Below are 27,924 nucleotides of genomic sequence, written 5' to 3'. Positions count from 1 at the left end.
TAAACAAAATTTGCTGATGAGATAAAAAATTAAAGAATTTAAAACCTTAAACACAAGTTATTCATTCCACAAATCAAAAAAATTTACGTTTCGAAATTGAAATATTCTTTTTCGAAATCGAATTAATAAATTACGAAATTGAATTATTAATTCCGAATTCGAATTATTTTTTTTCGATTTTGAATTATTAATTCCGAAATCGAATTATTTTTTTTCGAATTCGAATTATTAATTCCGAAATCGAATTATTTTTTTTCGAATTCGAATTATTAATTCCGAATTCGAATTATTAATTTTCGAATTCGAATTATTAATTACGAAATTGAATTATTCTTTTTCGAATTTGAATTATTTTTGGTGTATTTCTGGAAATTAAAATGAAAAAATAAATTCAAAAATAAAATAAAAAAGTTAATCTATAAATCAACAAAGGATAATTGCAAAATCTTCTCAAACACATCAAATGCTTTATTTTGATATTTTTAAAATAAACAACAATAAGATGGAACCCAAATTGCAATTTAATCTTTGCTTTAAACCGTCAATCGAAAAATTTATTATATATTGAGTGATCAATTTGGAATGGAAAAGAAAATTGGATATTTCGAAGAAGAAAACTTTATCCAAAAATTTCTTTCATTGGATCTTGACGACGAGCAAGCACTCTCTTGCCCTGATACATCTTTTCCAAACCAAAACTCTTCTCGATCAAGTGATAAGACACAAAAAAAAGTTAATTTAATACAACCACTTCCTCCAATAGTCAAAATATCCATTTCTCCAAAAAATAGCAAAAAATTTTCTCACTACTTTTCAACAACAATATTCAGAGAAATTCATTCTTTGACTCCAAACTTTACGGTATAAAATTTTTCGTATATTTTTCATTGAACACTTTCTTTTGTTTCTTAAATTTGTGTAGACGTTGCAAAATAATGATTTGCAAAATAGATTTTCAATATCTCGCCATTTTGGATCGTCGGATTATTGGAATAGTTATCAAATTCCTTCATCAAACTTCGATAGTAATTCACAACAAAATAAACTCAAAGAATATAAAACTGAATCTACGTCTACAAAAAGAGATTCATCGGATTTTTTGATTGCCCCAAGAATGGTTTCGAAATATATTCGAAAAAATTCTCTTTACAGCCTATCAGGAACATTTTTTGAAACTTCATCATTAAACCCAGCAACAGATGTTCTTTTGCAAGCCTCTTCGTGCCCTCGTCATTCTTTGTTCCCGTTATACGCATTTTCAATCTATCAACCTAAAAGAACAGGAATTTCAATAGAAAATTCTGCAAACAATCCGTGCTTGCCTTGCTGTTCTTCTGAACGTGAATGTAATTCCGTGGTTATTGAAGAAAAAGCGGATGATAAGCATGAATTAGATGAAAGCAATATTAAAGAAGCTAACAGGTTGAAAATTGAGAAAAAGCAACTCATGAGTTTAATCTCATCTACTGAAAGAACACTCAAGGCTAATATTGATCCTCAATTTGAAGCTCAAAGTGCCAGATGGAATTCTTTTTTCACAAACAAAGAAAACGAAAGAAGAATAGCTGATGTCAATTTCATTACAGAAACAGGATCTTGTGTTAATGTTGTGGCGAAACTGCTTCAGATAAACAATGAACTTCAGAATGAATGGAAGGAATCTCAAAAGGAAAGAGACGCATTTCATTTGGATTTGAAAGAAAAGTCCGAAAAACGAAAGGAGTCAAAAGCACGGCAATTGAAAAACATGATCAATTCGAAGTTAAAAGGAGAAATTCCTTCTGAATCCACTTCAGATTCAATGCCGAGTGACAATGCTTCCCTTAAAAAGAAGAGCTCACAGTATTTCCCAATCTATTCTTCATTTCGCCTCTTCAGCTTTCGCTCGTTCATTCGAAGTCAGACATCACCCACTCCACAAAATGCTTCGTGCTGTTCATTGCCAGGATTTCCTGGCGCTGCTGCAGACGAGGTGCCGCTGTCATTCCTGTTTGATTACATTCTTCCTTTCCCGTTTTTCCCTTCGCTTCTGCTTCACCCACGCTTCGGCCTTTCTCCTCACTCGCTCTCTCTCACTTCGTCACTTCAGCCGCAAAACTACATTTCAAACAGCACAACAACAGCAATATCTAACATGACAGAATATCATCTGCCTCACAACACTCTTTCTGCTCTTTCTGCTCTTTCATCTTTTTCATCATCGCCTTTGTCTGCAACAGCAGTTAAGAAAACTCAATCAACTGAGAAGCATATCGACGAAAAGACACAAGCACAGAATGAGATTTCAGACACATCACGCTCATTGGTCGAGCTGTTTGTGGAACATCGGCAGAAAATCAAGAGCCGGAATGACTTTGCAACGAGCGACGAGAAAGAAGAAAAGCGAAAGAAAGAAGAAACGAAGGCGTGCAAACGGCTGAGGAACGAGATTGTTGTGCTGCGCCGGTTGCTGTTTGAGGAGAAAGACGACGACAGCGAAGAATACGATGGAAGCGGACTAGACGACGAGAGCAGCGAGAGAGAGGCAGAAGGAGCAGAAAATGCGAGTAACAAGAAGGACAAAGTGAATGGAGAGAAGATTTGGGGTGGGAAGGAAAACACAGGAAGTTTGAAAAAAGATGATAAGAAAGAAAAAGAGGGAAAAGAAAAAATTGAATCAAAAGAAGGAAGAGAAGCAAATGAAAAGGGAACGCCCTCACAAACATTGACCCAATCAAATGCAAACAAGAGCAGTCGCAGGAGGAAAGGCAAAGAAGAAGCAGAGAAGGAGAAGGAGTCAGCGTTTGAAAGGGAGAAGAGGAAGATGGCAGAGCTGCTGAATAACAAGCAGAAGGCGAAGCAAATCACAGAGAAGCTCTTTCTGTCGCTATCTGACCAAACAGAAGAGGACAATGAAGAAGGAGACGCTGATGATGATGAAGATGACGATGAAGATGAAAACGAGGAGGAGGAAGAAGAAGAAGATGATGAGGATGAGGAAGGCGAAGAAGGCGAAGAAGAAGAGGAGGAGGAGGAGGAAGAGGAAGAAGAAGAAGAGAAAAATAACACAAAAGAGAAGAAACTTGATAATATCAGGCTGAAATCAGAAGCATCTATCAAACAGAACGAGAGCGAAAACAAATCAATCAGCAGCAGAATGACTGAAGACGATAAAAGTCTTAAAGACTGCAAGGAAATAAGCAAACAACCAGAAAATATGCATTTTACATTAAATGCATCTCCATCAACGAGAACAGGAGAAATTGAACGCTTCAAGCCAAAGGTGCTTTCAGATAGGAACAAAGAGGACACTTCCTATTTTGACAGAAAAGAGCTGCTGTTGAACTGTCTGCTGCGGATGAAGCATGCAGAAGAGCAGATAATGTCTGAGTATGTTAAAACAGCCTCAAAACAGACAGAAGGAAATACATCATTGGCATCATCAATAGCATCAGCAACACCAGAATCATCATCACCATCACCACCACCATCATCATCATCTTCTTCTTCTTCATTGCACATGCTTCGAGTGTTTAATCAGATGTTCTGCATGTTTCGTTCTGTGTTCAGTTGCTATGCACTTCATAAATCCCAGATGGAGTCAAAGAAACAAAACATTGTTGATGAAGATGATTCACATACTCGACACAAACATGATATTTCCAAAGCAAAACAGGCAGAATTTTCACAATCTGAATATAAATACAACACAAAAGAAGGACATACTTCTTGTTCTGATTGTATGCCTTCAACCAAATTGAAGAAAGAAGCTGTCAGCACGTTGAATCGGTTTGCAGATCACAAACAGCCGACTGTTGATTCTGTGACGTTTATTCCATTCAACAGATATTCTTCGTCTTCATCTCCTTCTTTTCCTACTTCCAATGATCCTTTAATATCATCATCCCAACCCCCACCCGATCCCTCAGCATTTCCCTTCCATTTACACAATTCTGCTGATTTTTCATCATTTTCTGCTCTGAAATCCCCATTTTCTACTCACACAGCATTTTCTCTGTTCAAACAGTCTATTTCTGAGTCCTGCGAACAAGACGACGACGATTTGCTGGTCTCCTTCTTCGCTTCGCATCGTCATTCTCCTCAAACATTCTCTCTTTCTTCACTTTATTCTCATTCAGCAAATGCTCATTCATCATCGTCATCATCATCAGCATGTTCTTCTTCTTCATTGATTGAACCAAAAAAGTTGGATGAAATAAAGACGATTGCAAAAGAAGCAGAAGCAGATACAAAAGCAGAAATATCTTCATCTGACAAATACAATTTATCAGAAAAGAAGCCATTGAAAACAGAAATGAAAGAGGAATCATTTGTGTCTATTGAGTCACTCTCCACTCTTCTTCTGATGTTCAGTTCTGTTGCATTTTGCTACAGTAGATATTTAAACAGCTCTGGTTCTTCTTCTGCTGCTTCTGCTTCTGCTTCATCATCATCATCATCATCGTCACAGTTATATCCAATGAAACACCCACATTCCCAGCTAAGCAACCAACCACAGAACAAAGCACAACCTCAGTCACAATCAAACAAGCACAGCACAACCAGCCATCTGCCTCTTTCTATCACTTCTCCTCCACTCTCTTCTTCCTCCAAGCACTGGGGATCACCCGTTAGCACATCGTCTCCTCCTCTTTCGCCCTTCCGCCCGCCTCCTGTTGATGCACCCTTCACAAAACGACACACCCCACAGCAGATTGAGGTACAGCAATCAGAAAGGATTCCATTCAAAGCATCTCCATTGGATGTGTCTGAGTGTATTCAACAGTCTTTGCCTGTGACTCATTCTTCTGCTTCTGCATCTTCTTCTGCTTCATCTCCATTGAATGATGTGTCGTCAGAGGCATCTGATGGACAATCTATTGCACTCGCCGAATTGCATCTCTCTCAAAACTGGCTGGAAATCAATCCAATCGAATCGTCTGAATGTTCTGAATGTTCTGAAGATTCTTCAAATGATGCATCTTATTCAAAGAAACCATCTGAAGCGTTCCTGTTTCCAGCATCTTTAATTCTCGATATATCTTTAATGGGAATTAAAACAGTAGAAACAAAACATTTGAACAAGACAAAGAAGAAGGCAGAAGAAGGAGAAGAGGAAAAGACGAAAAGGGAGCAGGTTGATTCTGATCTGTCTGAAAGAGATAGCTCTTCTCCTCCTCCTTCTCCTCTTCATTCAGAACAAAATGATATTTCCAATCTTTCTTCTGAAACAAAAACAAAACTTAATATTACGCAGTCATCTGCTGAATCTTCTGCTTCCTCCACAGATTCTGGTGATTCTCCATTAGCTTCTTCTCCTCATCTGTTGAATTCTCCTCTTATCTCTTCTGCTTCTTCTTCCTCCTCTTCTGTCAGCCCTTCTTTGGATGAATATCTTCCAAGTGATGGTTCAATTGATGAAATTGATTCTTCTTCTATTCGGTGTGCATATTGCACTGTTACTCTGCTTGTTCCATCATGTGGCCCCTTTCAGTCGCTTTTTTGTGCTAGCAACGGTTCAAAGGAGAAGGACAATAGAGAAAATGGAGGAAAAGCTACAAATATCACAAATGGTAACAATGAAACAGTTTTAACAATTCCTGTGAATCCACTTAATGCACAGACAAAAGAAGCAGCACAGCTAGAAAAGAATGTGAACTATTCAACATCAAGCATTGAAAGAACATCAACAAACAAGCAGACATTTTCTGCTTCTTCGATTGATACATCAATGTTTCCATCTCAATCAGATTCTGTCATATTTCCTTTGCCAAATACATCGCCCTTTTCAACATCTGCTCAATCTCCTTCTGGAATTGACACTAAGAATGACATGAAGGCCACCTCTGACACACCTTCTGGCAAACTTCAACACAATCATTCTTCTCCTGCTATTTCTGTGACTGATTCAATAAAGACACCTGTGAAAGAGGAATCCATGCTTTCATCAACAAATGGAGAAGAATATTCAGCCACTTCTGTTTCTGTCAAAGAATCCGTTTCTTCCACAAAATCATCATCATCTTCTTCTTCTTCTTCACATTCATTACCCATTCGCTCTCCACTTGAAGTCCCACTTTCTTCATTTTCGCTGGTGAAAACACTGAACAGTAACAGTAACAATGGCAATAGCAATACCACAAATTCCTCCACGCATTCACCTCCAAAGCCCGACTCATCCAATTCCCCAGAGTCCGTTCTCACCTCTTCCTATCTCTTCACCCGCGCTCCTCACTTGCAGTCTGCTCTCCGCAGAAATCAGTCAATCACTCGATCAAAGTCTGTCTCATCGTCTGCATCGCAAATTGAGCCACTGCGCTCTCCTTTCCACGTGGCACACTCAAAAGCATCAGCAGCAGCAACAGCAGAAGTGGCTGCAGCTGTCGCTCCTTCAAGCACGTTCTCTTTGTCTTCCGCGTTGGATTCCTCCATTTTTGACGCATCGTCGCCACTCAGCGCTCAACGTCAGATTTCTTCTTTGAGACCGAATATCTTTCTGTCTTCTTCTTCTTCTTCTTCTTCTTCTTCTGCTGCTGCTGCTGCTTCGAACAAGCGTTCGATGCCAACTCTGCCAATTGCTACACATTCAACTGCCTCCTCTTTTGTGAATTCTCAGTCTGCCCGCCGTGAATCTCTGTCATTTCTTCCTTTCCGATCCAAAACTGTAAATGTCAAACAGCCTTCTTCTGTTAGCAATGCTGCACAAGTACCGCTTCCTCTTGTAAATGTGCTGCCTTCTTCGTCTCCGGTGCAGTCTTTCTTGACTCTCATGGCGCAGACTGCTTCGTCCATTACCAGAACAGTTGTGATGCCTCTGATGATTCCTTTGGCCTTTTTGAAGGAAGTTGCAGAGAGAGAAGAGACATTCTCATGCTCTTCTGTTTCATCTGCTGGTTTGTTGAAGCCAGCAGCTTGTTATAAGAATCAGTCAGTTTCTTGTTCTTTCAATGAAAGTGGATCAAATAGCTTCACAGATACTCAGATCCCGTCATATGTCTTCTCTTTCTTCTCCAAAGCGAAAAATATCATTCGAACAGCCCGCCGCTCGCTTGCTGACGAAGCCTCGGCACTTTCTGCATTTGCTACTCAGTTTGAACAAAGGCGCGATAAACATCTTGTTGAGCAGTCAGAACAAGAATTCCGAGTGTTGGCGTCTCAAGTGGAGGAAGCAGAACACGAGGAGAGGAACGGGAAGACGAAGAAGGAGATGGAGATGTTCTTGGTGAAGAGGGATAGAGAAAGAGAGAAAGAGAGGGAGAAGAAGTTTGAGAGGGAAAGAAGAAGATTGGTGGAGTCAAAAGATGAGCGGGACAAGCATAAGTTGAGGAAGCTGATGGCGAAACAGGCATTGAGGATGGAAGAAATTGAGATCTGCCATCGTGTTATGGAAGAAATGTGGATTGAAAGAGAAAGAACACGATTGGAGCAGAAGAACAAGGAGAAAACAGAAGAGCAGAAGAAAGTGGCCAGAGAAGAACAAGATAAAGAGATCAGGAATATGATGGAGGTGAAAATGATGCAAAGAAAGCAGCGGAAGAAGAAAGAGGAGAAAGCGATGATCAGTTCAGAGGACATCAACATTGGCATTGACACAGCTGCACTCACAAGGCAGATTGCGAAGGAGATGGCGTCGATTGGCAGCTCTCCATCAAAATTAGACAGGAAAGAAGGGTTAAATCAATCATCTTCAAGATTAAGAGAGGATGATGCAGACAAACCAAGTTCAGCGAAAAGCAACAATCGCAAGAAAGAGAAGGAGAAGGAGAAGGAAAAAGGGAAAGAGAAAGGGAAAGGGAAAGATAGAGATGAGGAGAAAGAATCAGAGGAGCAGAAGCCAGAGGACAAAGAATGGGAAGTTATGCAGATACGGGCAGGCATCGAAGAGTTGCAGAAGAGCCACCCAACTCTTGTTTCGTATTGCGCCTCTGTTCCTTCAATGAAAAGCGAAGAGTTCTTTGCAGCCAACCCGAAATTGCCCCGTCCAGTGCTTTTCCCGTCTTCGCACACAACATTTTTGACTGAGCAACATCTGGCGCTTTTGCAGAGGTCGCTTCCGAGGTCAGTTATTTTGTCGGTTTTGTCTTCTCCATCCACTGCAACACAGTCATCATCATCATCATCTTCTTCTTCTTCTTCCTCCTCTTCCTCTTCCTCTTCCTCTTCCTCTTCATTATCTTCTTCCTCCTCCTTATCTTCCTTGCCCCCTCTATCTCCACCCAGCACACTCACCTGGCGCCTCCTCTTTGCCAAGAGCAGGCATGGCACTTCCTTCACAACTGTCTTCTCTCGCTGTGCTGCTCTCCCGTTTGGAGTGCCTTTCTCAGACAGCCGCGGCGGTGTGCCTTCGCTCAACACACCAGTCCTGTTTGTGGTGAAGGAAGCTCGCAGACCTTTTGTTTCTTCTTCTTCTTCTTCCTCCTCTTCTTCTTCTGCTGGGAGAGGTGATGCTCTTCCAGATGCGTCATTTGACAAGTTGAATGATAACATATTTGGCTGTTTTTGCTCCCACACGCTCAGACAGCAAGGGAGGTGCTATGGAACAAATGAATGCTTCCTGTTTCGTTTTCGCAATGTGCCTGCTTCAAATACATCTTCATTTTCTTCTTCTTCTGCTGCTGTTAATGCTAAAGATACTCGAAGTTCATCTTCTCCTTCAGCTGCCGCTCCTCTTCTTGTTCTGGATTGCTTTGGGGCAACAAAAGCAACCACATTGTTCATCCATTCTTCTCTCCAGCGCATTGCCTTTGGAAGCGGATCTTCGTGGTCACTTAGCATATCTGATGGAATGCTAAGGGGAACAAGCGATTATTCTGAAACTTTTGCAAATCCAGTGCTATCTCGTAACCACGACTTTTTCATTGATGACATTGAAATATGGAGTTGGGGAAGATAAAACCGGATAAAAATTGTAAATTATTGTTAAATGCCTTACAACCTATTCGATCTGTAAAAATTATAAAACCTTAATTTTTTGTTAATGATTACTTTCATTTTAAATTTAAGTTAACAGCAAGTTTAAGTTTATCTGATAGCTTTAAGATTTTTTGGATATCCGTTGTTTTTTATTCTATTTCTTCTATTTTGGATGTATGCTTTTTTATTCTTTATTTCGAAGAGACTTTTGTGATATTTTGTAATATTTGTTACTCTCAGGATTTTTGATGTCATGTGAAAATAATAAACTGCACGATTCTTCTCTAGATCAGAGCTTTGATCCACGTCCTCCACAAAACGAGGACCATTTCAAAACTCCAACAAAAAATACATTTGATCAAAGTACTCCTCGTTCAAGACCACGCCCGAAAAAGAAAAGAAACTGGGAAGATTGTCTGATCAAAGACTATGTTAATAAAGATTTATCTTTCTCTACAATTATAGAAAGTCCAAATTCAAGAAATTCTGACAATAAGCTGTCAAAATCCTTTGAATCGAATGAAGCTCAAAAAATTGATCCAAAAGAATGTTGCGAAATTAGAAACTCATATAATTCATCACCTTCCAATGGTAAGTCCATACAAAATGAATTCTTTGAACAAAAAAGTCGAATAACACCAATTTCATCACCTGTTTCTCAAAGCGAATCACAACGATCAACGAATTCAAATATCGCATCATATATGGCCTTTTCTTTTCCTGAAAGCAATGAAACTAGTATTTTGTCGAGTCCAATTCAGTCTTCAAAATCTTTGAATAGCATTAAGTTTGATAACGAAAGGGAAAATGACAATTGTATAACCATACTTCATGAATCAGATTCGAGAGAAAATGAATATAAGGCAGAAGTACCACCTCCACTAAATCTTATTTCTACACCAAAACAAATAAAACAGCCAGATGCTTCTTCTCTTTCATCATCAAATCAATCACTTTCTACGTCTTCATCAACCTGCAATTCAACATTGTCGGAAAGCCTATCGCATCAATCCATGAGATTTTCTTCAATGGAGCCAATGACACTTTCAGTCATTCCGTACTTCTCTAATACTTCGCATGGAATTTTTTATCAGCGAAATTCTGAATATCCATCGCCATTTTTTGCAGAACCATATCTTCCTGTTGATTTTTCAACAGTTTCGTTCTGTATTGACGATGCTCTTCAGAGCGTCATTTCAATTGGCAGCCAGCGGAGTGGAATGCAAACAGAACGAAATGAAATAAAAGCAGAAAAAAGGAGTGAATCAACTCAAGATTCAGAGAATGGAAAACCAATAAACATGAAAGAGGCTAGAAAAGAAGTGGAGTCAATAACAGCTGAATTGAAGGAGATACTTTCATCCAAAAACAAAATGCAAGAAATGAAAGAAAGCGAAAAAAGTGAAAAAAGAGAAAAAAGTGAAAAGAGGGAAATGAATGAGCATGTCAAGGATCAACTACAACAAAATAGCCAGATCGAAAATGAAAAAAATGAGAAAGAAAAAGAAAAAAGAGAGATAGAAGAAGCAACAGGGACAGAAGAGACAAATAACAAAGAATGGACAAAGGCAGCAACATTTGAAGATGATTGGATGAAGAAATCAGAAAAAGCGAAAGAAAAAGAGGAAACAGAAAATATACAAAAAAATGAAAGGAAAGAAGTCGAAGAAGATGAATTTGAAGAAGAAGAGGAAGAAAAAGAAGAGGAGGAGGAGGAGGAGGATGAAGAGGATGAAGAAGAGGAGGAGGAGGAAGAGGAAGAGGAAGAGGAAGATGATGATGATGATGAATCAAAAAGAAATATTAAACAAGAAAACAAAGACGAAACAAAAATAAAAAATCAGAACGAAAAACCAAAAAATTCATTAAGTCAAGCAATCACAGCAGAAGCAACAGAAGAACCAGTGTTGGATGAAGCTCAAACAACATTTCAAACAACACAAAGATCGCATTTTGAAAGAGAAAGTGTTTCTCCTTCTTGTCTCTCTGCTTCTGAGCAAGTTGTATCTTCATCTGTATCTGCTTCTACATCAGCAGATGATTCTTCAGATGATTCTGCAGATGATTCAACAGAGACAGAAAGAGAGCAAAGCACACAGCCAATGCAGAGAACAGCTCAGCTTCAGTTGTATTACATTGAGTCTAATCAGAATACCAGTGCAACTTCAAAAGCATCAACACATGAGAGAGGGCCATTGCTGTCACAGTCTCTTCGCCATTCATCTTCATCTCCAGTTCCTCCTCCTCCACCACCTCCACCACCACCTCCTCCTTCATCTCTCACTTCTTCTTCTTCTTCTTCTTCTCGTCAGACAACTCCTTCAAAGAAGAACCCATCTGTTCAGAAATCACCTCAACAGGCTCACAAACCAATGCAATTATTTCCTCCACCACCTCCTCCTCCAAAAAGGACGTCTTCTTCTGATTCTCCAAAGAGCGAGAAAAAAACGCTGAATTCATCTGCGCGCCTTGCTTGTTCGCTTTCATCTTTGTCAAAGAAAATAGCGGTTCCTTCTTCACTTTCATTGAGCAGCCATTTTGATGAAGATTCTTTGGCATTGAGTCGGCCAGAATCTCTTCAAACATCCAATTCAGTTCAATTCACAAAGCAGCACCAAGAAAACAGCAAAGAACAGAGTGCAAGTGTGTTGGCAAGGGACAATCAAAATCCACCTCTTTTATTGAAGAATGATAAAGATATTCCAGAGAAGGTAACAGAAGGAATACAAACTGAAGAATCTTCGTTCACTGAGCTGTTATCTTCCCAGCCTGCTTCTCCGCTTTATGTGCCAATTTTCCAATTCAAACACCAAATTCCTGCAAAAAGCATCTATCAAAGTGGGCTTTACTTCTCTCAGCCACAAATACGGTCTCGGGCTCCAATCAGCCCTCAAGCAGTTTTTTCTTCGAAATTTCCTGTTCTTCCTGTTTCTTCGCTTGGAGCGTCTCAGATGGGTGCCAGCAGAGCATTAATTAGTCGTTCAAATGCATCAATAGAAGAAGCTTCAATAAAGTCAGAATTTCCAAAATCTTTCAATAATCACATCAATCAATCTGCTTATGGTATTTTTCCTGATAGAATTTCTTCTTCTCCTCAAATTTTCAATTTTGATAACAACGGAGATTCATCGCGCCCACAAAGTCTTTTATCAACATTGTCTCCTATCGATTTTCTTTACGTTAAACATATGCAACTCTCAAAAACTCCGAAAGAAACAGATCATTACCCATTACCAAATCATTCTGTTCACATTAATGGGACGATATACTCTTATGAAGAGGATTTTGATCACGGTTGGGGAAAGGAATTGTTTTGCGATAGGTATAGAATTACTCGCAAGGACATTGACAAATACATTCTTCCGGTGACTGTGTCTCAAAGCCAATCAGAATCGCATTTTCTTTGCTCTTCGCATAGTTCATCAGATATTTATTCATATAAAGGACGATCGTACAATGAATTACATAGAGTCGAACAATCTGAGCATCCTGCATTGACGATTCTTTCAGAAAATGCAAAAGTACAAAGAACTTCAGTTGCAAAGACGAATTTACTTTCAACTTCTCCGTACAGACTTTGCTCATCTTTAATAAATCATAAGTGAAAAAAATGTTAATGACAAAACGTCGTGAAAGCAATAATAGCCAGAAATAAAATTTTCAATTCTATTAAATATGGGCATTGATCAATCTTCAAACAGTATCTTTCATTTAATTCTTGCTACGAATTGAAAATAGCGGGGATAAGTTCATTGTTAATTACTAATCTTAAGACGGCATGACAGAAGAGGCTAAAAATTTTATATCTCGTCTGTTCTCGTCAGAAGATTGCTTAGATACATGCAAAGCTAACCCCGATGAACTTATTAACTATTTGTTGAACGATTCGAAAGAAAAGCGTAATCTGGATAATCCTACTCCAAAAATAGAAAATGGTCTTCCTTTATCCAGCGAAAAGAATAAAATCTTAAAAAGTTTATTTAATTTTTTTATTTGATAAGCAAAGAAAGTTTATATATTATTATTTTATTCTATTCCATATAAACGCTAATTTTCCAGATTCACATGAAGTTTGATTGTTCATTTTCACTGAAAATTTTGTTAATAATTGCTTTTTTCTTGATTTTTGTTGTTTTCTGTGGCTTATTTTTTTCAGTCGAATGAAAATGATCAAGCACACAAATTAGCACGATTAAATATTTCAACAACGAGAATGAAGTTTGATATATTTGCTTTTTAAGAGAAAATTAGAGAGTTTCAAATGTTTAATGAATTTTACATGAAGGACTTCTGAACTTCCAGAAATATTACAGCAACGCATTAACGAAAGTGGTAAAAAATACATTGAGTACTGGACGAAAGAGTTAAATGAATTTGTTGAGCCGCATATTAATCCTTCAGAGGAAAATGAAATAAAAACGGAAAACAATGTTAAAGATCCATTCCATGATTTGTCCCGATTTAAAAGTTTGCTAAAACAAGAAATAAGCTTTAATGAAGGTTTGGTGAGCGAGCAGACCACTGAAGAAGAAAGTAATTACTCTTTAGAGCCAGAAAATGAGGAAGATGAATCAACGACAGCAACACTCAAACGCAAAAAAAAGAAAAGAGAGAGAAAGAAGAAAACACAGTTTTACACAAAGTACGTCCGGGTTGAAGAAATCGAATTACCAGAAAATCAATCATTGATGGATGAAGCGTCTTCAGATGCATTGCCGACTGAAAAGAGATCAAACGAGAGTTCAGAAGAGACCGTTCAAGATCGATGTGAGATTCGCCGTACAGTCAGACTTTGCTTCAAAAGGAGAGGAGAGAAAAAAGAAGGGGAAAATATGATTTCAGACAATTCAGGTGAAAAGGACACTGAAGAAGAGAAAGAAGATATTGTGTCTGTTGAGCTTGGAGAGTATATTTGTGACAAAGAGAAACGAAAAGAAGGCGTTTTGGGGCTGAAATTGATTCCGAAGGATGTTTACAACGAAAAAAAGGCAGACGCAGAACAAGATCAGCAAATGTTAGCTATTTCCGGTCAATCAGATGATTCACATATGGAAATCGAGCATTCTCAGTCAAGTTGTTTGTTGGAAGGCTCACAAATGAAAGGATCGTCTATTAGCAGTGAGAACATCTCATTTGATTCGAACAGTTTGAAAACTCCAAAATTAGAACAAAACACTTCTGAAACAGAAATGTCATCAGCATCCAGCGAAGCGTCTGCTCTTGAAGGATCAGACAAAAATGCTAAGTTCAGTGCATCTGAACAGAATTCAATCAAAGAAGATTCCGCGTTGCTATCTGCTTCATTGTCAATGGACGTTGAACCGTCCAATCAAGAGCAAGTTGAAACAGGAGAAGTGGATTTGAATGCGACTTCTTCTTCTTTATCTTCATCCTCATCAACTGAAATATTGTCTTCAAAGACAGATTCTGTCTCTTCTGCTTCTTCAGCTTCAATTAATCCATCGTCCGTTTCTCCAAGTTCTTTTTCATTTTCATTTCCATTTTCGCTTTCTTCGTCGATGAAGGACTACATTTGCCGCAACGTTTCTCCTCCTCCCCTTCCTTTCAAATTGAATTCATTGACTGCCTCATCCATTCAATCTGAGGAAGAACAGCAGATTTCAGCTGATTTTGCTTCATTTGCTCCTCTCGATGGCTCTTCAGATGGAAAATCGTGTTTTGCATCGGTAGACGCTTCATCACAGTCGAAATCACTTTCCATTCATTCATCATCTCAATCAACATCAACACATGCAACATCTTCATCTCCAATTGCATCAGAATCTTCTTCTTCCTCTTCTTCTTCCTCCTCCTCCTCTTCTTCTTCTTCTTTACCTCGTCTTCCCCTTCCAAATGTGAATATCGCACACAACTCGTATTCTGCAGCCTCAGAAGGCGCTCATCTAAAGTCCTCTCACCGCCAAAAGACAGGAAAATCAAAGGGATGTTCTTATTTTGGGATGAAAGAGATACAAAACTTGATTGACTGTACAGACACCAGAGAACAAGATTCAGTGAGTGTGGCGCTGCGGCAGCTGCTGAACCAGAGCAAAGGCTCGAAGAAGCGCCGCTCGCGCCATTTGGCTGAGCAGAGGAGCAATCTTCATCATCAGCAGCAGCAACAACAGCAACAGCAGTCTGCTAACACAGAGAAATTGGGGGTTAGAAGTTCGATTGCGAATGTGAAGGCGATTTCAGAGAGGAAGATGAGGAAGAAGATGAAAAAACTGATTTCGGATGATTTGTCGCCGTCGGGTGAGATGGAGGAGGATGAAAAAGAAGGAAATGAGCATGAGGGAAGTGTTAAAACAGAAGCTAAAATGACAAATGGAATGACAGAGACAGCAAAAGAAGGAGTGAAAGCGAATGAAAAAGAAGAGAGGCAAAAGAAGCCGAAGAAGCAGAAGAGCCAAAAAAGCCAGTCAATTGATGTGATGAAAGAAGAGCTGCTGTCTTCGATTTCAGCAGAAGTGGAAGCATCTCAGATGAAATTAGAGGAGAAAACAAAAGAAGAAAGCGAACTGACATTGGATGAAGACACCAAACAAGGTGGAACGAATGAGAATTCAAACAAATTGAATGAGGAACAGACAGAAAAGTGCGCGCAAACACAAACGTCTCAAACAAATGGCGGAGAATCTGAGCAAACAGTCAAAGTTGAGAAGAAGAATAAGCGCAAGCGGAAGACGGTGATTGAAGATCTGTTGGATATAGCAGTAGCTGCTGCTGCTGCTTCATTATCAGCTTCTTCTTCTTCTTCTTCTTCTTTATCTTCTTCATCGACTTCTAATTCTGCTTCGGCTTCTCTTTCGTATCAGCAGAAACACCACACAAAAAGAGGAATTTGGTTAAAAAATTCACATTCGAAGGATGGCCTGCAGATGAACGGGGCAATCTCTAACTACAAATTCCTGTCAAAACTGCCTGGAAGCAGAATTCGCTCACTCAAACAGAGGCACAAACTGGTAAAAGGACAGAAATTATCATCATCCTCTTCCTCTTCTTCTTCGTCGTCGTCGTCTTCATCTTCATCTTCATCATCGTCATCATCATCTTCTTCTTCTTCTTCTTCTTCGTTATCTGCGGAAGAGATAAAGAAAAGAAAGAGAGGAAGGCCTCCAAGGCCTATGAGACCAGGGAGGCACACAGAAGAAGCGGTGAGTGAAGAGAAAGAGACAAATAGGTGTGATGCTTTATATTGTTAAGAAATTATTGTTATTTTCATTTATTAACAACTTTATTATTCGTTTATTTAATTTCTCTGTTATATTTCCGTAAAATAAATCCAATTTCCATTCTTTTGTAAATTCCTTTTTTTTTTCACCATCTTCTCAGTTATTATCCTCCGCCTGCTGTCAAAAGCACGGAAACATCGTCTGATCCTGCCCAATCACAAGACTGGTACAATCCATACATCCCAGCACCTTCTCCAACTTCCTTCTTTGAAGCCCTCTTTTCTGATGGAGATAAAGCAAACATTTCTTCTTCCTCCTTATCTTCTTCTGCTTTCTCTTCTTCTGCCTCTTCCTCTTCTTCCTCTTCTTATTCAGCGCCTGCTCTTCTTTCTTCACTCAAATCAACCATTCCACCTGTCCCTGCACCGTATTATGCCTCAGGCGCAGCAGACGAGCAGAGCGATGGTGAAAGCATCACAACCAGAAAGAAGAAGAAGAAGAAAAAGAAATTCAAAGCAAAAATTCTGAAATGGAAACCCGCATTGGCATCAACGACTACATATTACTTGGCAGGAGCAGCCAGCAACAAAGTGAAGATGACAAAGAAGAAGAAGAAGAAGAAGAAGATTGTTGGGAAAAAGAAGAAGAAGAAGGATCTGGCAAGAGGGTTCTACAGCTATTCTGCTGGGAGCGAGGCATCCTACCGGGCAACAAAGGCAGACAAAGCTAGTCTTCTTTGGCGCTCCTTCGAAGAGAGTCGATACAAAACACGGGCGGAAACACGCAAAGAACAAGGAGCAGGCAGCGGAAGCGGAATTGGCAGCGATGGCTATGGAGGTATTGGAGAAGGAGAAGGAAGTGTGAATGAGCATATAAATGGAAGTATCAATGGAAGCATCAATAGCAGTGTTAGTGGCAGTGGTGATGGTGGTGGCGTGAATGGCGACTTTTTTGAGGAAAACGGGGCGAGCAGTGATTCACAGCTGAGGAAAGCGCTTTTTGGCGACGAAGACACGTCCGCAGACATCGGAGCAATAAGCAGTCAGCATTCGTCAAAGGCCAAGACACACTCCACAGCCAGTGAGAAAGACCAGTCCAAAAACAAGGCGAGGAACCCGTTTGCGGAGATTACGCAGAAGCGGGAGCAGTTTCTGGAGAATTTGGAGGCGAAGCTGGAGAGGATGAGGGCAGAGATGAGGAAAGCTGATGTCGAACACAGAAAAACGCTGATGTTCAACAGGAAGGTGTATCACGAGAACATGCAGAGGAGAAGAGAAGAATATGAAAGGAAGAAGAAAGAGGCGAAAGAAAGAGAGAGAGAGAGAAGGCTGATGACTCAGGAAGACCCGAGATATGCTGCACTCATCCAGCAGATGAAGGAACACAGCCCCACAAACTGGCTTCCTGCTGCCTCAGACGAAGGCGAAAGCGCCGCCCTCAGTTTTCTGCTTCAGGACGATGGAGACTCAGCATCAGGGCATGGGAAGAAGAAGCGTTCACTTGTGCTGCTTCGCAAGGCCAACGGCAAAATCACGTGTCTAACACGGAACAAAGGCAATGAGCTGCCCTTCAGCTATCTGGAATGTACCGAAAAGCGCTCTCTTGCTTCTCTCCCCCATTCATCCCTGGCGCATCTGCCGATCACCGCCCAGCAGTTGCACGAGAGGCTCACCTATTTGCATGTGCTGCCTCCTCCTCTGCCATTCAAGAAGAAGCCAATCGTCCACATGTTTCCCCCTGCCTTTGGACAGCGCCCCGAAAGCACATTCCACAACGACGTGTTTGACCCGCTCAGATACAACTCGCCTTTCTTCTCAAAACGATTCAGAATTCAGAACGGATCGTCGATTCCAATGAACTACCCACAATACCCTTTTTCTTCCTCTCTTCTGTCGATCAAGGCATTTCCGCATGCTCCGACAGGTTCTTCGGCCTCATCCCTATCATCATCGTCATCATCTTCTTCTTCTTCTTCGTCTTCTTCTTCTTCTTCTTCTTCAACTAATTCAACAATATCGTCATCTTCTTCTCTTTCTCCTTCTTCTTTCATTTCACCAAGCAGCAGTTCTTTTGCTCCATCACCTTCTTCTTCCTCATCACCTTCCTCAACTCCCTCCTCCTCTTCTCCTTCTTCTGCATCTTCTCCCTCTTCTCCCTCTCCTTCTTCCACTTTCTCCTCCTTCGCCTTCAATCCTTCTGCTCCTTCGTTCATTTCTCCTCCTCCTCTGAAGACGACAAGCGATAGGCACAGCTTGCAATCTCTTCCTTCTCTTGTTCCTTCTCCTTCCAAATATTACCCCACACCTCAGTCCACTTTTAAGAGCACCTTCTCTTCTTCCCCTTTCTTCCGCTCTCCCGTCGGCCTCCCTCCTTTCCATCCTTCCTCTTCTTCTTCAACTTCTTCTCCTCTTTCTTCTTCTTCTTCTTCCTCTTCTTCTTCCACATCATCATCTTCATCTTCTTCCTCCTCCTCTTCTTCTTCTTTGAGTTATTCTGCTCCTATTCACTTCGCCCCTCCATCTTCCTCTCCCACATTCATGGTTGCATTTCCTTCTCTCAGCAACATGTCAAAAGCACCTTCTAGTGGCCTATCATCACCTTCTTCCTCTTCTTCCTCCTCGTCTCCCTCTTCCCCTTCCTCTCCTTCCTCTCCTCTTTCATCTCCCTTTTCCTCTTCCACCTCTCCTTCTCCATACACCACACCCCTTTCAGACACACTTTCCCCTCTCAATTCGACCCCACTCTCCACAAAACCTCCTCTTTCTTCTGCTTATTTCTCATCTGGCAAGAATTCACCTGGAAGCAACCCACTGCCTTCATTCAACGAGAATCCCTTGCAATTCTTAGAACAGATGACAAATGACTCCAACAGAAGTCCTGCTGCTTCAAAGCCCAATGCCTCTATAACTGCCTCTGTCTTCCCGCCAAACCCAGCTGATGCCTCGTTGAGATTGGGAGAAGACGAATTCTCGAAGAAGATGAGGAAAAGCAAGCATGGCATTAATGGTGCGAAGGAGAAAAATAAAGACATTAACAGTTCCTCATCTTCTTCGACTGCTTCTTCATCTCTTTCTGGCTTTCCTAATTCTCCACCATCCACATCAATCTCTACATCTCTTTTCTCGCTTTCTCCTGTTTCTTCTTCTTCTTCCTCTGCTTCTTCTTCGTCATCAGGAACAGTCACATTCTCCTCTCTTTCACAGAATGTCCCTTCAATCGCATCTCCTCCTGTAACATTCTCTTCTTCTTCACCTCCTCCTCCTCCTCCTCCTCCTATTTCTTCATTCACACCATCGTTTCTTCTTCCACCAAACACTCCCTTTTCCTCCTCCTCTTTCTCATCATCATCTCCTTCCTCTTCCTCTTCCTCTCCTTCCTCTTCTTCTTCTTCTTCTTCTTCTGACTCTTCAAAGCAGACATCAAATAGCAGCAGTAGCCCTCTTTCTCCCTTGTCAATGTCTGTTTCATCGCCCAATCAACTTCCAAACATCGACCCCACATCCACCGCGCCTCCAATGCTTCCCTCAGCCTCCGCCTTCCCTTCTCCTTCTTCTCTCTCGTCTCTCTCCACTTTCTCCACACTCACTCCTCCTCCTTCCTCTTCCTCTTCTTCTCGCAACGGCAGCAGTAGCAACCCTGCTCTTATAGTTAAAAAGCCTTCTTCAGGACGCCCCAGCTTCTCTTCAATGTTCTTCTCGATGGGGCCAATGAACAAGCCTTCCTTTGCCCCGTTCCCTTCGATGAACCGCTCCGCCTTCGAGTTCAACAACCCCCACAGCTCAAGCAACATCCCCCTCTCTTTTGTGCATTCCAAGCTGTCTTCCTCTTCTTCATCACAACAATCGCAAGGCACTCCCACTTCTCCCATGATGTTTCCAGCAGCCAGCCCGTATCCTTACTCCACTTTGCTCTCGTCTTCCCCTTCGATGTCCTCTTCCCTTTCGTTCTCTTCCACCAGCAATGCATTCACCAAAACAAGCGACACGACCCCTCCTCTTTCTTCGCTCAACAGAACACCTCCAGCATTTGTGCCAGCATCACAGAGCACATCGTATTCTTCTTCTCATTCGCCATCGTCTCATGTGGGCGATGCTTCTGTCTTTCCATCATACACTGCAAGGGGCAAGTACAGCATGAGCAAGAAGCTTGCACAGCTGGGTCCAGTGGCTTATTCGAAGAAGCAGCAGAAGAAGAAGAAAGGGCGTAGCTTGCATTCGGTGGGGAGGCCGAGCCATCTGCGCGCCCTCACTTTGGCGTCTGCACCAGCTGCTAGTGCGCTTGTGCCTTCTCGTGCAGAGCTAATGGAAAGAGAGCGGCTGCGCAGAGAGAGAGAAGAGAGGGAGAAACAGGCTGAGAAGGAGAAAGGAATGAATATGCTGGACGATTCGCATCTGGGCCGCTCAAGGCATCACTCAACATTAGGCTCATTCAATGTGCAGGAATTCCAACGCAGTCTGCGTTCAACAAGATCATCGTCATCGTCATCATCACAGTCAAGCCATCCACATGGGAGCCTGCCAACTGCCACTATCAGCTACAAGAAGCCAGCACCGTCACCGTTTGAGAAGAGAACATCAAATAATGAGACTGTATCAGGTGAGTCTGCACACGGAACAGGAACTAAGTCATCTCCTTCGCTTTCTACTTCACCTTCATCATCATCAACAAAAGTATCATCTTCCTCGTCCTCATCATCATATTCAATCGCTGCTTCTCCCACCAAATCAATTCCTTCTGCCTCAAAGAATCAGAGCTCATCTTCATCTACCAAAGGATACCAAGCAACACGCATAACCGAGTCTGCCCTTGACTATGCAAACGACGAAATGGACCGGCGGGTGCTGCAGCTGGAGGAGAGCACGTTGGGACTGCATGCAGGAGAGATGAACCGCTCTATCATCTATCCACGTGGCGCTGCCTATCTCTTTTTCGGGTCTGGCGACTACGACGACTCCAGCTACCACCGCTGGGACTTTGTGGCAGAGTACTTTTCTGATCTGGTGAGTGAGATAGAGGACAGGGCAATGATTCAGACACGAAGAGAGAAGGAGCTAAGTGCGATGGAAGAGAGTGAGTGTAGTGAAGACAGCAGCGAATGTGAGAATGAGGAGGCGAAGGAGAACAAGAAATGTGTTGAAGGCGAAGGCAAAGGTGAAGGAGATGATGAGACAAATAAACAGAACGAGCAGACACAAGGGAATAATGAAGCGGAAATCAGAGAAACGACTAATGATGAACTAGCCAAAGATGCAGGCAACAACAAGGAAGGAAAGATGGATATTGATAACAAATCAGATTCCACAACAGAAATATCAACGGAAAATAGCACAACAACCGCAGTGGATACAAAGTCAGATATAAAGCAACAAGATTCATCATCTTCTCCAAAGACAAGCTCTGATGGAGATGAGAGCAAAATGTCAAACGAATTGGAAGAATTGTCTTTGCATCCCTCAACTTCTCAAGCACAACACGAAAACGAAAAACCACCGAAGCATAAGAAGTCTGATTATAAACTCAAAAAATCGTATTCGATTCTTTTCCCTTCACTGCCTCGCTTTGGACATCACAAAGCTCTTCTCAAAGTGAAGCTGGTTGGCGGAGACGAGAAGGTTGCTAAGCACAGCCACCAAATATCGCCAATTGAAGCGCTGATCACACAAATCGAGTCATATGAAGTAGAATTGGAAAGAGCGTCTAACCCGCACTTGCTTGCAGACATGTTGGGGATGGACAGAATGTTCGGGAATGAATGCAGAAGCACCGAGGCAGAGCAAGCTGAGCAGGATTCCTGGATGGGCACATCAAACGGCAAAAAGAATGCAGATTCAAAAATCGATGGTGGAGTTATAAATGATACAGAATTGCTTCTCAATTCAGAAGGATCAGAAGAAGACAAAGCACAAATAGCAAAAGTGAAAAAACGAAGAGGCAGAGCGAGCAAAGCGAATGCATCATCATTGGCAGAGAATCAGTCAGCAAAGGATGAAAATGAGGATTCATATGCTTCAGACATGGAGACGCTGAAAATGAAGAAGAAAAAGCTGTCTGCAGAATTAGCTGCGTACAAGGAAATACAACGGCTGTCGCACTGCTCTGCCCCGAAGATTCGGTTCTCTGAAAGATTCAAGTTCAGTCTGATTGACCCAGTCAACTTTTATCAGGCGTGGATAAGCGTTGAAAAAGAATACATTTGCAAGACTACTGTTTATGGATTGGAAATCACAAATTCGGAAATTTATGTGAAGCAAGACATAAATTCGTCTTTCATCGAAAGCAATAAGATGATTAGCGATGAGCCAAATATTGCGGAAGCACAGGCAACTTCACAATCTACTGATTTATTGCAATCATCATTGGAAATATCAGATCAGCAGCCTTCATATTCATTCACTGTTACATCCAACGAAACAGCACAGCAGCAGCAATACATTCTCGAAGATGAGCAAGAAGGGAGTCCTCCACTTGTTGTTCATTCCGTTCCTCCTCTGACTCTTATCACACGTCTTTTGCACGTGATTCCCCTTCCAATTATTGATGATCTTCCTATTTCTTCATTAAATGTTCTTCCAGATTCTGAGAAAAAACTATCTGACTCGCATCGCTTCTATCATCCGCTGATGTTGCTGTCATCTCCGTTCTACCGGAGGAGCATGCTGTTCTCATCCAGCGAGTCCTCTTTGCTCCATTCTCTTTCCTTTGCCCAAATTCCTCTTTTCTTGCACTTGGCGCGCTGGTCGTCGGCTCTTATTGAGCGGCACATCAACGCAGAGGATGTGAACAAGGACGAGCTGATGAACAGCTGGATGAGGGAGTTCATACGGCCACATATGTCGATGTCTGAGAAGACGTCGTTGCGCTGGCTGGATGACAAGGACGATCCAGATGCTGAAAAAAAGAAGAAGAAAGGGAAGAAGGCTTACGAGTCGTCGAAGATTGGGAATCGGTCTGACACTCTGTGCTGGATCAATCAACTGGAGCAGATAAGAGATACACACAACAACAGCAGCAGCAGCAGCAGCCAAGCAGAAAGTGTGGAGGCAAATGAAGAGCAGACTGCTTCTAATGAAGATGATAATGATGGTGAAAATGATAATGATAATGATAAGAGTGTTACTCCAACTGTGAAGATGGAGACTGATGATACGATGATGAAAGTTGAAGATGTTAAGCAAGAATCTGACTTGTCAGTACTTCTGAACACAGAAGATAATGACAAAAAGTCATTCACTGAAACAATTGAAGATAAGTCATCTGCTGCTCTTGAAGAACAGAAGACGAATGAAGAGAACAAAATGGATGTTGAAGAAGAGTTGTCAAATACCAAAGAAGAGTCTAAAGACAATGAAACAAAAACTGAAGAAAACAACAAACAAGAAACCTCATCTTCGATGGATGCAACTGTTGAAAGTTCAGATGCTCCAGCCTCAGACCAGACCGATGAGGTCCCTCGACCAACCACACAAACAACGCCAACACCGTCTCCTTCATTAACTCCAGCCAATTCAGACTTCATCGACAAACTTCCACGTTCCTTGTCCATTGCCTCACCGCTCGACAGGCTTTTGCACAACCTCCAAGAGAATCTCTTCCGTGTGGTGTCGTTCAATCTGAATGTGTTCAGAAAGCTTCGCGATATCATCGTTCCTCAACTGCCCTCTCCTGAGCTGATAGCCAAAGTGTGTTCTCCTTCTACCCCGTCTCCACTTTCTCCTGACTTCACCTGCCTCTTCTCTCCTGTCCTCTCCTCGCACATCTACGGAAACGAGCAGCGCCGCAAGGACGTTTGGATATCCCTCCGCTCAATGGAGACGATGTGTGTGCCAGACAACTCCAAAATGGGGTTCCACCTCAGCCCGTTTGACTGGCGTGGCCCGCTCTACCTGCCACCCTCTTTACGCCACGTGCTGACATCGCCAATGCCTGCGACGCAGCTGAAGAGGACAGTGCGGAACTTCGCAAAGCAGCAGATGGAAGAAGTGAAGTCCGGGACGGTGCTGTCTCAGGCAGCAAGGCTAATTGAAGAGGCGCAGGCGAAGAACCAGGCGGTGCAGGCGCAGAATATGTTGGAGTATGTCGAGTACACAATTCTGCAGCACCAGGAGCTGAAGAACAAAAGCGTTACAACAGCAACCAATGTAGCAATGTCTCCAAATTCGGTGCTTTCAAAGATCAACCCATCAAATTCGCAACCTTTCCCTTCGTTTGTTTCAGCTGACAGCCAAAAGAATACAAATACACAGTTGAATCAAACATCTGCACAGCCAGCTGCTGCAAAGGAAACATCATCCTCTGCAAGCAAATCAACTCAGAATATAAATGAATCAAAGACAGAAGAAGACGCATCGACTAATTCTGAAACGAAGAAGAGTGAGGAAGATAAGAAAGATAACTCAGATGTTGCAAATGCAGAGACAAACACTGATGTATCTACAACAGACAATACAAATAATGCACAGCAAAAAGAACAGCCTGAAAAAGAGCAGCCTGAACCTCTTGCTAAATCAAGTGATTCTGAAACAACAAAAGAAACGACAGAATCAACAAACAATCCATCTTCAACGTCATCCAGTTCTTCTTCCTCCTCTGCTTCTAGCACTGATACTTCTGCAACTTCTTCATCATCAGATTCTTCTACAAAAGTTGAATCATCTTCTTCTTCTTCGACTTCTTCGACTTCTTTTACAACTTCCTCTTCCTCTTCCTCTTCTTCATTGCCTGCTTCTTCATCTGCTTCATCTGCCCCCTCATCTGTCTCTTCTGCATCATCACATCCATTGCTGCTTGGAGATTCTTCTGCTTTGAATGGAATAGTCACTGGAATGGATCACATAATGCAGTCGATGATTGAAAGGGCTCCTGTTGGTAAAGAGGAGATGACATTCGCTGAATCGTGGAAGGACGCCAGAAAACGAGACAAACTGTACAGAAAACAGCTGAAGGAAAGAAGAAAAGTGTTTCATGAGTTGTATGGGATGAAGATTCCTCAGCTGTTTGCAAAGCCCAAATCGAAAGAAGGCGAAGAAAATTCTTCAAAAAGAACTGAAAAAACCAAAGAAAAGAAGCAAAGAAAGAGAAATGCCAATGAAAACAATCAAAATATCGACTCAATAAAAGAAGAGCATTCAATAGAAAGCACTTCAGCTGAAGCAACAACATCTGCTGGGAAGCGCAAAAGAGTGCGAAGAACAGTCCAAGCCAAGCCTTCGCCTGAGCCAAGGCACCGTCTGTTGGAACTGAAGCCAGTGCAACTGCTCGTTGGCCCAGTCACTCGAAGTGGTGATGGCTTTGTGAAAGGCGGAGGAGGCAGTGGAGGTGGAGGAGGAAGCGGTGGGAGCAGCGTTGCTGGGAGCACCCAGACTGCCTCAATCAGCACTCTCCTTTCCTCATTCCGGATACGAACGGCGGCGGACGTGGAGGCAGAAGAACGCTTTTTCCAGAGTTCGTCGTTTGCAGACTATCTTCATTCTTCAAGGGAAACAGCATTAAACTCGTCTCGTTCTGCACAGTCGCTGTCTTCGCTCATTGCTCTGTCAAGCAAATCCTATGAAGATTCTGATGTGGCTGCTGGTCTTTCACATTTGACAGGCGCTGCTGCCTCTCTCGTTGCGTCTGTCAAATCGTGTGCTCGCTCTCTCTCGCAACTGCCTTTCAATCCTTCTGCTAATCCTTTATATTCCTCTATTTCCTTACACCTGCCTTCTCCTTCTGATGCCTATTATGCGAACTCTGCAACGCCATATGAAGCATCGAGCGCTTCTTCATCATCTGCTCCTCTTTCAAATCCGTCTTCTTTGCTATACAACGTCCCAGCCTCTGTTTCTATTCCTGTTCCTTGGCTTCCTCGCTCACTCGATCCTTCTCCTATCATATTCGTTGATATTACCCCAGGCACATTGTGGAACTTTTTAGACAAGCAAAGATCCGAGCAAATCAAAAAGAAGGGACTGAAATTGTACAAATAAGTAAAATGGCTGTACTTTTTTTCTGATATTTTAAATGTCTTATTAATTTTCTTTCTATAATTATAAACTGTTTATAAAACCTTTTGTTTGATTTTTTGAGTGAAAATAGTTTGTAATGTATCCAACAGATTTTTTATGCGTTAAATCATTATGTGTTAAGTTATATTTATAAATTAAAATTTTCTTTATTTTAAAGTAAAAATAAAAATTAATATAAAATTTATACATATTACGTTATTGATCAGTATTTTAAAGATGGGTGAAGAGGCAGCTTCTAACAAGCCTTCAGGTTATATTTGTTGATTATGTTTCAAAAAACTTTTTAAATTCATCTATACAGACAATGCATTAACGCAGCAACGGATTCCTGGTTGGTTTCCAATCATGACTCCATGTAAAGTCATTTCTTGGTTTTTTGTTCTGGGAGCCTTCTTTTTAATCGTTGGAATCATATTTTTTGTTCTTAATGGAACTGTATGCCTGTTTTTTTGCAGTTTAAATGTTAAATTCGACGATTTGTAATTAAAAGGTAACTCACATTGAGAAATATTATTATGAATCCCAAACTGATAACCAGAATGTTTTTGATATTGACCTGACATCTGATTTAAAGCAGCCAATTTATGTTCATTATACTCTTTCAAACTTTTACCAGAATCATGCAAAATTCGTAAAGAGTATGTTTTTTGTTCACGATAAACTTTTTTTAACATATGCATATGAATTTATGCACTTTTTCACGTTTTTCATAGCTCAAAATAATTTGATTGCACCGTCATTGTTTAATGATACATTTGTGATTTTAGATCCAAATGGCAATCAACTTTCTATCGATAGAAGTAATTTAGCAACAAGCTTTGATAGAGTATGTTTTGCATCCATTAATTTCACATCTATTTTATTGATGCAATTTTATTTATATTGTTGAAGAGTCGAAAAGATATGAATAATTGTTCTGAGGAACTTATTGTTTGGTCAAAAATTGCTCCATTGCCAACTTTTCGAAAATTGTACGGAGTTATTAGAAAGGACCTTCCAAAAGGAAAATATACTGTCCAAGTTGCTTCAAGTATGCTTTATTTTCATTTCGGAATTTTTCAAGAAAATTTTCCAAATAAACCTCATTTATAGATTATCCAATGCCAACTTACAGCAAAAAAGCATTTAATATTTTAACAGTTTCAGGATTTGGAGGGCGCTCACCATATACACGTTTGCTGTGCTATTATTTTTATAATTTTCTTGGAAATGTTTTATTTTTATATATATAAATAATTTTTAATACAGCTGTTGTATACACTGCTACTGGTGGAGTGTGTTTGATCTTAGCAGTTGTCTTTCTTCTCATTCAGCTATTTTCACCTCGTCCGATTGGAAAATATCATCCAAAGGCATGCTATCTTGTTATAAATTAAATTAGTGGATTTAAATGTGATTTTTCTTGATTCATTTCGTTTCACATCATTCAGTTTGGATCTGATTTGGCTGATACTTCTATTTTGTCTGACATGGGAGATACGGCAGTTGCAACAATACCAGCACATCTTCTTTCTACTGACGCATTTGAGGAATATCTGAGAAATGAAAATGCTGTTTAATGAGTACAGAAAGGAAATTTTATTAAACACATCACTTTATATAATTGTTTTTTGTTTTAATTAGTTTTTGTGAATTCATCTTTTTTATTTTTTCAAAGTGTTTTGATAAATTAGGTTGGTCTGTTAATCTGCTCATTAGGAGCATCGATGATATGGATTGACTTTTTCGTGATTTTTTCACATACACTTTTTTCTGTTACACTCAGTTCAATTGAACAAGTGCAAATACAATTATTCAATTACTCGACTGAATTCCAACTAAAATATGGAATTTGCTCATTCTTCAATTTTGAC

The 27,924-nt window shown here is 40.9% G+C and overlaps 4 protein-coding genes across 4 annotated transcripts; all 4 read left to right on the top strand.

Moving 5' to 3' along the window:
* Window positions 1-1,114: 1,114 nt before the first annotated feature.
* MONOS_10141 (putative TLD) lies at window positions 1,115-8,872 on the top strand (the record flags this gene model as incomplete). The annotated part of the gene is made up of 1 exon (XM_067862559.1): window positions 1,115-8,872. The coding sequence occupies one exon, from the start codon at window positions 1,115-1,117 to the stop codon at window positions 8,870-8,872; it is 7,758 nt and encodes a 2,585-aa protein (XP_067734260.1).
* Window positions 8,873-9,140: 268 nt separating this feature from the next.
* MONOS_10140 (uncharacterized protein) lies at window positions 9,141-13,114 on the top strand (the record flags this gene model as incomplete). Its single annotated transcript, XM_067862558.1, has 2 exons — window positions 9,141-9,306; window positions 9,733-13,114. 2 exons carry the CDS (start codon window positions 9,141-9,143, stop codon window positions 12,495-12,497), a joined length of 2,931 nt encoding a protein of 976 aa, XP_067734259.1. The 3' UTR covers window positions 12,498-13,114.
* A 466-nt stretch (window positions 13,115-13,580) lies between these two features.
* MONOS_10139 (uncharacterized protein) lies at window positions 13,581-26,251 on the top strand (the record flags this gene model as incomplete). The annotated part of the gene is made up of 2 exons (XM_067862556.1): window positions 13,581-16,075; window positions 16,228-26,251. The coding sequence occupies 2 exons, from the start codon at window positions 13,581-13,583 to the stop codon at window positions 26,030-26,032; spliced, it is 12,300 nt and encodes a 4,099-aa protein (XP_067734258.1). The 3' UTR covers window positions 26,033-26,251.
* A 36-nt stretch (window positions 26,252-26,287) lies between these two features.
* MONOS_10138 (putative cell cycle control protein) lies at window positions 26,288-27,872 on the top strand (the record flags this gene model as incomplete). The annotated part of the gene is made up of 8 exons (XM_067862555.1): window positions 26,288-26,321; window positions 26,373-26,506; window positions 26,562-26,709; window positions 26,785-26,897; window positions 26,963-27,101; window positions 27,164-27,244; window positions 27,320-27,423; window positions 27,502-27,872. 8 exons carry the CDS (start codon window positions 26,288-26,290, stop codon window positions 27,628-27,630), a joined length of 882 nt encoding a protein of 293 aa, XP_067734257.1. The 3' UTR covers window positions 27,631-27,872.
* Window positions 27,873-27,924: the final 52 nt, after the last annotated feature.

Source organism: Monocercomonoides exilis (genome assembly GCF_001643675.1).
Source record: "Monocercomonoides exilis strain PA203 chromosome Unknown scaffold5-2102611, whole genome shotgun sequence".
Lineage (NCBI taxonomy): Eukaryota > Preaxostyla > Oxymonadida > Polymastigidae > Monocercomonoides > Monocercomonoides exilis.
Note: the sequence above shows the minus strand (reverse complement) of the source record. Positions and strands in the feature narration are given on the sequence as shown.